Source organism: Trachypithecus francoisi, unplaced genomic scaffold (genome assembly GCF_009764315.1).
Source record: "Trachypithecus francoisi isolate TF-2019V2 unplaced genomic scaffold, Tfra_2.0 Lachesis_group18, whole genome shotgun sequence".
Lineage (NCBI taxonomy): Eukaryota > Metazoa > Chordata > Mammalia > Primates > Cercopithecidae > Trachypithecus > Trachypithecus francoisi.
The window spans coordinates 2,257,897-2,268,470 of record NW_022681463.1 but is presented as its reverse complement, the minus strand read 5'-3'; the positions used below and the strand labels follow the sequence as shown (position 1 = coordinate 2,268,470).

The 10,574-nt window shown below is 46.1% G+C and overlaps 1 protein-coding gene across 8 annotated transcripts in view; it reads right to left on the bottom strand.

The window, feature by feature from the left end:
* The window catches only part of PCID2 (PCI domain containing 2), a 53,266-nt gene that overhangs the window by 11,417 nt on the left and 31,275 nt on the right, over positions 1–10,574 (bottom strand). For 2 of the 8 annotated variants that reach the window (XR_004428945.1, XM_033177170.1), the window contains exons 10-14: positions 7,458–7,558; positions 6,492–6,565; positions 6,251–6,376; positions 5,303–5,426; positions 4,495–4,608 (exon numbers count right to left, since the gene is read on the bottom strand). Coding sequence is in view for 7 of the 8 variants with exons in the window: in XM_033177170.1 (XP_033033061.1) it covers positions 4,519–4,608; positions 5,303–5,426; positions 6,251–6,376; positions 6,492–6,565; positions 7,458–7,558 (515 nt within the window). In the remaining variant the exon portion in view is untranslated. Of the gene's footprint in view, positions 1–1,752; positions 2,131–3,930; positions 4,609–5,298; positions 5,427–6,250; positions 6,377–6,491; positions 6,566–7,457; positions 7,559–10,574 lie in introns of those variants that run through there. The other 6 variants (XM_033177169.1, XM_033177173.1, XM_033177172.1 and 3 more) reach the window with 5 other exon arrangements.

Below are 10,574 nucleotides of genomic sequence, written 5' to 3'. Positions count from 1 at the left end.
AGTTCGAGACCAGTCTGACCAACACGGTGAAACTCTGTCTCTACTAAAAATACAAAAAAAAAAAAATTGCCAAGTGCGGTGGCTCACGCCTATAATCCCAACTACTCAGGAGGCTGAGGCAGGAGAATCACTTGAACCCGGAGGGCAGAGGTTGCAGTGAACCGAGATCATGCCATTGCACTCCAGCCTGGGCAATGGAGCAAGACTCCATCTCAGAAAAAAAAAAAAAGAAAACTATTTCAAACACAGCTGGGCAGAGGCAAAGCATACGAAGACCCTCCCTGCATAATGGTGAAATCTGTGAAATCAGGGACAATCAGAGAAAGCTACAGGCCTAGACTGTCAGCAGAGACATGAGGGGCCTTCGAAATGAAAGAACTACTCTACTGGTGTTTAATGACACGCTTAGAAACCACACCATAAACAAATCTAACAAAACAATAAAACTCAAGAAAATGGAAGCTAGCTATGATGACTTTGTTTTCCTTGTTTTTTGAGACAGGGTCTCTCTCTGTCTGTCACCCAAGGCTGGAGTGCAGGGCACGATCCTAGCTCATTGTGGGCTCGACTTCCTGGGCTCAACTGATGCTCCCACCTCAGCCTCGACTACAGGTGCCACCACCATGCCCAGCTCATTTCTGTATTTTCTGCAGAGATGGATTTTGCCACATTGCCCAGGCTGGTCTCGAACTCCAGGGCTCAAGCAATCTAACTGGCCTCAGCCTCCCAAAGTGCTGGGGTCATAAATGTGAGCCACCACGTCCAGCCTGTGATGATGTTTTAAAAGGACCAAACAAGTTTACACTTGGGCAGAGATTAAGTCCAACATCTGAATCCATGCAAACACACTGATATATGCCCACATGGACACCCATGAACTTGAATGCTGCCATGCTGGACGTAGGCCTTGATATATTTTGGCTCTGTGTCTCCACCCAAATTTCATCTCGAATTGTAATCCCCAGGTGTCGAGAAGTGACTGGATCATGGGATGGCTCCCCCATGCTGTTCTGGTGATAGTGGGGGAGTCTAACGAGAGCTGATGATTTTAAAAGTGGCAGTTTTCCTCATGCTCGCCTCCCCTTTGCTATGACTGTAAGTTTCCTGCGCCCGCCCCGCCGGTCATGTGGAACTGTGAGTCCATTAAACCTCTTTCCTTTACAAATCACCCAGTCTCGGGCAGTTCTTTATAGCAGTGTGAGAATGAACTGAACAGGCCTGAACACCAAGAATGTAAGGACACCTACACTGAGGTGGTTTCTTTCATTGCTAAGAATAACCATCCAACTACCTTAAAGTATCAGTCCTTGACTTTAGGTGTCACTATGGACGGTTCAATACATTACCCAGAAATGTTGACAAACCTGAGCTTTCTACCGCTATTAAATCCAGAATGAAATTCAGGTATGCCGGTAGAAATTCCAATATTCAAATTACTGTAAGAAAATCATTTAAATCAAAAGTTGAAGTATGTTCAAGGCCCACGCTGAGCAGCAGGGAAGATCAGATTTCCTTACCCAGCACTGAGAGAGAACAGGGCCCCACTGGACACATGGGTAGCCAGAAAACAGACGCAGCACCCAAAGCCTTCACCCACAGGAGTTCACTCTGTGTCTGCCCCACAGGACGTAGGAGGCACCTGTCACGACTGCCAGCGCTGAGGACCTTGCTGCTGGTGGGGAGCAGCTCTGTAGGTCAAGAGGATCCTTGGCATGAAGTCCATAGGCACAGACGCTTGCCCTCCTGCAGCTCGTGTGTGTGTGCGGCAGTCCACGGCTGGAATCCGGGTGTGACTTAGGAGACAGCAGGGCCTACAAGAGATCTGGCTTCCCTGGCTCTACTGGGATCTGCGCTCCCAGAATCCAGCTCCCTGCATGTGGGAAGAAACAAGGAGACCCACCCACAGCCCTGCGGAGCCCCAGGTGAGAGCCCAGGGCTGATACATGGGAGTCAGTCACCTTCAGAGGGGCCCATCCAGGCCCCAGAAGAGCCCACACGCTTCCCCGCCCAGCCCCGAACAAACTGGAGACCTGCAGGTGTAGGAGGAGCTCAGGAGTGCTGCTGAAGCCCTGGGGCAGTTCCTGCATCCAGGGGAACCTGAGGAAGGAGCCACACAAAGTGAGTCCTGCACTGTGAGGCCCAGAGAGAGAGAAAGAGGGATTCACACTTTGTAGGATAGCTTCTCCTTGCACAAACAGCTTTCAAATGCAGTAACTTTGCAGAGTTGAGCTAATATGGTTTGTGTTGTTCTTTAGTCAGTTTTTTATAAATGGGGAAATGTGCACACTCTGAAAAATGGCAGTGCTGGGGACTAAACTGTGTCCCCAATTTCTTACATTTAAGTACTAACCCCCAATGTGACTGTATCTGGAGGTAAGGTCTTCAGGAGGTAACTAAGGCTAAATGTGGTCATAAGGGTGAGGTCCTAACCCAACAGAACTGTGGCCTTGTAAGAGGAAGACAGCCAGGTGTGGTAGCACATGCCTGTCAACCCAGCACTTTGGGAGGCCGAGGCGGGAGAATTGCTTTAGCCCAGGTGTTCCAGACCAGCCTGTGCAACATTACCAAGACCCTGTCTCTACAAAAACTAAAAAAATTAGTTGGGTGTGGTGGCACGCACCTGTGGGCCCAGTTACTTGGGAGGCTGAGGAGGGAAGACCACTTGAGCCCCAGAGGTTGAGACTGCAGTAAGCACTGACTGCACCACTGCACTCCAGCCTGGGCGACAGAGCAAGACCCTGTCTCAAAAAAAAAAAAAAGAGAGAGAGCGTCATCTCTGTCTCTACCATCTCTAGCACAGCAAGAATACCACCATATTCTTGAGTGTGCAGTTCAGAAGACAGTCCTCCCCAGAAGCCAACCATGCTGGTAACCCCATCCCAGTTAGACCTGCAGCCTCTAGAACTGTGAGGAAATACATTCCTGTTGCTTAAGCTGCCCAGCCTGTGGTATTTTGTGATGGCAGCCCAACAGCCCAATGTGAGTGGCCTGATTTAGCTACTGTCAACCTCACCATGGTGCCAAAGGGACGCACTCAGGGGCAGCCATGCCTCAGCGTCCACACAGTCCTTCGGTTTCCACTCTCAGTGCAGCACTCAGTAAGCTACACGAGATATTTACACTTTTATTTATTTATTTATTTATTTATTTGAGACGGAGTCTCGCTCTGCCGCCCAGGCTGGAGTGCAGTAGCCGGACCTCAGCTCACTGCAAGCTCCACCTCCCAGGTTTACGCCATTCTCCTGCCTCAGCCTCCCGAGTAGCCGGGACTACAGGCACCCGCCACCTCGCCCAGCTAGTTTTTTGTATTTTTTAGTAGAGACGGGGTTTCACCGTGTTAGCCAGGATGGTCTTGATCTCCTGACCTCGTGATCCGCCCGTCTCGGCCTCCCAAAGTGCTGGGATTACAGGCTTGAGCCACCGCGCCCGGCCCCAACACTTTTATTTTTATTTATTTTTTTGAGACCGAGTTTCACTCTTGTTGCCCAGGCTGGAGTGTAACAGCGTGATCTCGGCTCACTGCAACCTCTGCCTACCTCCGCCTCCCAGGTTCAAGCGATTCTCCTGCCTCAGCCTCCTGAGTAGCTGGAATTACAGGTATACACCACCACGCCCGCCTAATTTTGTATTTTTAGTAGAGACAGGGTTTCTCCATGTTGGTCAGGCTGGTCTCCAACTCTTGACCTCAGGTGATCTGCCCGCCTTGGCCTCCCAAAGTGCTGGGATTACGGGTGTGAGCCACCGCGCCTGGCATCTACACTTTATTATAAAATAAGGTCGGCTTCATGTTTGATTTTGCCTAAGTGGAGGTTTCTGGGTATGTTAAGGCAGGCTAGAGTGAGCCATACTGTTTAGTAGCAGGTGTATTCAAATGCATTCTCAACTTAACATGGTTTTTTAAAAGTAATGTGTTTTTTTTAAACCAACAAAGCAAAGGTAAATAAAGTAAGTTTATTGGGATGTAACCCCATCATAAATTGAGGAGCATCCATACGGGCAAGCTATAAAATCTGGAAATTTAAATCAAATTAAATTCTGCTTTTAAAAAGATGCCTTAAGTTAACCAAGCATTTTGATAACATACTCAAATTTAATATATAAAAATAGATGTATCCTGGAAGATATAATGAAGAACATGCCATGTGTATAAATTCAGAATACCCTTTTTATACAAAGAACTACAAAAAGTTACAAAGACAGCCTTCAGGAACCACACTTAGGAAAAGTGAGCCGGAGCTGCCTTCACGCAAAGCCTCCTTCAAAGAAGTTTCACAAAGACTCCAGAACCAGCTGAGTTTTGTGAAAAAGGAATTCCAGGTTTTCATCAGGCTGAAATTAGTTGCAAACGAAGGAGACTGACTTGGGTGTGCTGACAATCTCAGCCTCAGCATCCCTGGGAGAAGCGCCTCCCAGAGTTCCGGCTTCAGGGAGCCTTGTCGCAGTACCAGACCGGTCTCATCAGCACAACCAAAATGGAAAGAAACAACAGCTCACCCGTCCTCAGGGCTACGTATACATTCAACACACTGTGGACAGTGGAGGAAATGGGTTCTGCTTGCTGACCACTAGCTTCTGATGCTGATGCGATATGTACCCTTTGATGTGGCCCTGCAGGACAGAAAGGGAGGAATTCGTTTACATTTTTGGATCTGAGTCATGTCAAAGATGCTAGGTGATCTAATAAATTTGGCATTAAGCATTCTTCCCCAAGAGCGGCACAGTTCAGTTCAGCGGGAGGACAATGAATAAAAATAAATACAATCAACCCTCCATATTCATAGTGGGTTTCACATCCATGAATCCAACCAACTGTGGACTGAAAATATTTGAAAAAAAAAAAAACACCACATCTGTATTGAACATGTACAGATGCTCTTCCCTTGCCATGATTCCCTAAACAATACAGTATAACAGCTATCTACAGTGCACTATTGTAAGTAACCTAGAGATAATTTAAAGTATACAGGAGGATGTGCATAGCTCATAGGCAAATACTACGTCCTATCAGTGACTGCAGCACATGTGGATTTCGGTATCCGAGGCAGGTCAGAGAATCAACAGATACCGAGGGATGTACCGCTGGTAAAGAATATGCAAACATACAGAGTATCCATCCCCTCATGCTCCAAGGTCCTGGTGAATGGTATTTCCTGGGCTAAAATTAGTTCTATCAAAAAAAAAAATACCTTCAATTAAAGCAAAAGGCATTTTAACAATTGTAACACCACCACACTGAAGCTTCAAACTCTGGGCTGAATCCTGCTGTGAGGAGCTGCTTAAATTAAAACTAGGACTCACACACCATGTATATCAAGTTAGCCAGAATACACTGAACTTCGTCAATGTCCACGTCCTCCACCTGCATGAATTTCAAGGCAACCAGAAAAGCATCCAGAGACAGCTGGTGTGTTTTCAGTAACAAATACCTGGAAGAGGGGAGGAGACGGGCACTGCGGTTACTGACAGGACGCAGCACTCCGCAGCCAAGAAAAGGCACCTTTTAATAAGCCAGTGTTCTAAAGGAGTACAAAAATTCCCACCTATTAAACTCTAAAATACACTCTCAAAGAGCTATTAAATCTAATTTGACTTTTCAATCTTAAAAAAGTCACTAGTACAAATACAGTTTTTAATTATTTTCTAAGTATTTCATTAATCTAAGGTGCGTTTTTTTCACATTTTAATCTCCCTGAAATCAGGAAGCACCTGACAACAGGCTGTGTCTCATGGATTCAGCGAAATAGGGTCCCTACTCTTTGTGATGTGCTACCCACAGCTCTGTACAAAGTTGGCTTTGGCCTGAAGTTTACTGAACTGAGATCCTGCTGGGATGAGGACTCAGAAGACATGTGAGGAAACGAATGACGATCTCTGCATCTGCCTTTGTGACAGGCGGAGTGGCTGGGAGGACTGCTTGGTCAGGACTAAGGGAGGGGAGTGAGTGGTAAGTCCTATGTGGTCTGATGAAATGTGGTACCGCGGTTCTCAGGGCTGATGTTCTCAAGTCGTCTTCTCACACAGAACCTGCTTACCTCCCCCAGAAGTCGAGGCACAGCTTGTGCTACTCACGTGTCTCCGCGCAGGCCCCAGCAGGCAGTGGGCGGAGGCTTCATTTTATCCCACACAGCGGAAGGAAGATGACCACCCTGCCCACACGGTAGCCTCCTCTCTTAGCCTGCAACGGCCCTGGACGTCTGACTGCTCGGCCGAGAGCCGCACTGGGAGCCCAGTGTGCTGGGGAAACGCTTACACTTTCTTAAAGAGGTTCCTGTAGGTGATGATCTTCAGTTTCTCCAGGATGAGGAAGATCCCACAGCGAATGAAGAAGGCCTCGTGCTTCGCCAGCGCCTCGTGCAGCAGCAGCAGGTTGCCCTCGCTGGTGAGGGGGAATGAGCGTCAGAAGGAGGGTGAGTTTCTCACACAGCATGCACGTCAACTCTCACCAGGCTTGCATTTTTAAAACCCCAAACAGAAAGGATAGCATACTCTACCTCACAGCTCTGGTTACTTCTGCAAACTGCATCAGGTGATACTTTTTCAGGAGCTCAACAGTGGGCATGTGACCCTAAGATAGAGTCAGTTTTCTAGAATGAAAACGCTTTCATTTTTGACAAAACTGTCTTTGATAAACATTCATATCAAGGAATTAAGTTTTAAGAAAATCGCAACCTGAGCTTCTTAGAATGTCCAAGATTAAACACATCACAGTCCATTAGGAAAACAACACTGGTCTAGAAATCAGAACACCTGGTGCAATACACTTTCGTCATGCCATGACACGTGACCTTGATCTTGACCTTCTCACATTTCTTCACATTTCTATAACAGGAGAGTGATAACTGAAGAAATGTGAGTATAAGCATGCAATCTAGGAATACAGAGGTAGCTTCCAGAAGAATCAGCTAAGAATTTGACACTGGCTGTCTCTTAAATAGGGTGAGAGGTGGGGAGGGCAAGGTGACAGCAGCACTTCTCCATCACAATCCATTCGGAATTACAGAAGCTTTAGCCAGCTGTGTGTAATGCTTTTCTCGGTCAATTAACTTGCCAGTTATTTCAAGTATCAAAAATACATTTTAGTAACTAAATGAAATACCCAGAGAGAGGTTGAAATGACATTTTTCTTTCTCGGTGAATCCACTGCTTTTAACTTAGGTTTTAAGGGAGGAATACAAATGATAGGTACTTATTTTGTCACATGAATATTAAACTGTCGAGCTAAATACTTTAAAGGGAAACAGGACACAGAGAAAGCTTTTCTAGAAGGACCTGGAGGCGTAAGGCATGAAGCTCTGGGTTTCGGCCACACACAGTGTATGCTCCTTCTTTATTTTGGGGTGAGCTCATACACAGCTCAGGCTGTGATCAACCACTGTCTGCTAGGTTTTAAAAAGCCTATCAGCTGTCAACTTTGTGAAAACACCAGGATCTATAAACAGGGAGTAACAATCACTCACCAATAGCATTTTTACTGGAAGCAAATAGATCAGAATCATCCTTTTGTTCTTTTGACTAGAACGGTGACAATGCTCAAAGGCAAACGACAGATACTCCTCGGCTGCAAAGAAGGCAGAGCCAGCACGCGTGAGACCAACGCACCTGCTTCAGGCCCCTTCCTGCTCCGTATTCTACCACTGTCTCCTGATTTAAAAGGCAAAAGCCCCCTCCCTTTATTATCTCAAAAAATATCAGCCCAGTTTCATTTCTGTGATCAATGACTTTCCTTAAGTAAAATCTATAACCCCAAATTCAACAGGAACTGCCTGGGAAGTCCTACTTAACAGAGAAAAACTGAAGAAACTAACTTTCACAGAGATTCTGATTTGCCTAAGGTCATCTGGCAAGCCATTATGATAACATTTTAAAAGTTTGATCCTGCTCAGATGATTTCTACATTAATGAAAAATACAAAGACGTATTTAAAAATGTACTTTCACAATACATTTTAATCACTCATAATTCAACAGAATGAAAATAACTTAGTGAAAGACCATCCTCCAGCTTAACATATAATTAGTGATCATATATCTTCTATTTCAAATGACCACATGCTTTAAAAAATTCTTATTAACATATATTGTGTCCTGACAGCAATCTTAAAAAAGGATTCCATTTCATGTAAAACAGATTTGAATTTAATAGATTTCAAAATACAAAAGTAATTCTATTTGTCAAGATTAATCCTATGAACTGCACATGACAGGCCTGTGGAGAGCTCGCCCGTGCGAGGAACTCTCAGAACAGGCAGGAGCTGAGCCTCGTCCTGAGGCCGGAAAGCTGAAGGCAGAGGAAACGTCAGGGGTTTCTGGACAGTGATTCCACATTCTCCCGAGGTGATGGGAAGAGGCTTTGCTAAGGCTGGGTTTGGGTCAAGAATTAGGAAAGTGAGATGTTCCTGTTTATGTAAGTTCTTCCTGAACAGTGATATTAAGTCCCAAATACAAGAGAACAGAGATGCTCAGAGCTGCAGAGGCCCTCCCTTATGCAGAATGAGTCACCAGAAGCAACAGGCCCTAGGTCTGGGTTGAGGCCTAGGGAACCCACACTGAGACCACACACTGCCTCTGCTCCTAAACTGTGTGGCCACATTGGCACAAAAAGCATCCAGTCTTGCACAGTAAGCGTGAACGCTGTGGGGCCAGTGTTGCTTCCAAACCACAAAGCCATGACCCATGAGGAGCCCTGTGGGGCTGAGACCAAGGAACAAGGATTCACTCAGAGTCTGCAGTATCCTACCCGCTGCCAGTTTGACTTTTGCAACCTAGCCTCTAAAAAGTGTACCTTTGCTACTGCCCAAGGTAATCTCAAATTCTCCTGGATGTACAAAAATGCATTTTTCTGGTTTTTTTTTTTCCCTTGAGACGGAGTCTTGCTGTGTCGCCCAGGCTGGAGTGCAGTGGCGCGATCTCGGCTCACTGCAAGCTCCGCCTCCCGGGTTCCCGCCATTCTCCCGCCTCAGCCTCCGAGTAGCTGGGACTACAGGTGCCCGCCACCGTGCCCGGCTAGTTTTTTGTATTTTTAGTAGAGACGGGGGCTTCACCGTGTTAGCATGGATGGTCTCGATCTCCTGACCTCGTGATCCGCCTGTCTCGGCCTCCCAAAGTGCTGGGATTACAGGCTTAAGCGACCGCGCCCGGCCAAAAATACATTTTTCTTTTTTTTTTTTTGAGATGGAGTCTTGCTCTGTCACTCAGGCTGGAGTGCAGGGGCACGATCTCGGCTCACTGCAAGCTCCGCCTCCCGGGTTCACGCCATTCTCCTGCCTCAGCCTCCCGAGTAGCTGGGACTACAGGCGCCCGCCACCGCGCCTGGCTAATTTTTTGTATTTTTAGTAGCGATGGCGTTTCACCACAGTCTCGATCTCCTGACCTTGTGATCCACCCGCTTCGGCCTCCCAAAGTGCTGGGATTACAGGCATGGGCCACTGCACCCAGCTAAAAAATGCATTTTCTAATAGTTAATGCAAGCTGAGATTTTTCTGCTGTCTTTGAGGGAACCTTAGTCATTTTGCATCAAATAATATATTTCGGTTGGAGTCAAAAATACCTAGTGGGGTATAAATCTCTGAAATTAATAAATTAATGAAAGTATACAACAACTGAGATACTCCAAATATTTTCTTACATAAATAATATAAAATCACAGGGAAGAAAATCACCACGATCTTTGCAGACATTTTATCCACTTAAATACAATCAGGGCTCTAGGAATTCCTGGCAGTCCAATGGAAACAGCATCTCTGAGCTACAAGCAGAAGATCTACGGCCGGCACTGGCTTTTTGGGGACACAGAATCGCTCAGTAATCTCAGAACATCACACTCTCAATGGCTTTCTATTTCTTTTATGGTCAAACAAAAGGGTGGATGACACAGACTTAAATAAACTTTTTAGCTCTAAAGATGTCAGAAACTATGAATATGTCACATCAGTATTAATAATCATTTCTGGCTATGTTAGGTATTCAAAAATACCACCTAATGCATCCTCAGAAGAAAAAAAATCAGTCTTAATAAAATCCAATAGGATAGAATTTAAAAGTTTCTCTACCTTTATGCTTCATGTTAAGAGAGAAAAAAAAGAGAGGAACAGATAAGAAAAGCCCTTCTTTAAAAGCCCTAGATCTACTAAAAACTGAAAGGAAATCAACAGTCAGACTATATAAGCCTATACAGTCAAAACTGTGAAAGGAGGCCGGGCGCGGTGGCTCAAGCCTGTAATCCCAGCACTTTGGGAGGCCGAGACGGGCGGATCATGAGGTCAGGAGATCGAGACCATCCTGGCTGACACGGTGAAACCCCATCTCTACTAAAAAATACAAAAAACTAGCCGGGCGACGTGGCGGGCGCCTGTATCCCAGCTACTCGGGAGACTGAGGCAGGAGAATGGCGTAAACCCGGGAGGCGGAGCTTGCAGTGAGCCAAGATCCGGCCACTGCACTCCAGCCTGGGCGACAGAGCGCCAGACTCCGTCTCAAAAAAAAAAAAAAAACTGTGAAAGGAAATGGTCTATACAAACCCACAGAATAAAAAGCCACAGCATCCTTAGGAAAGGGCTGTTATTGATCTTGCATTGC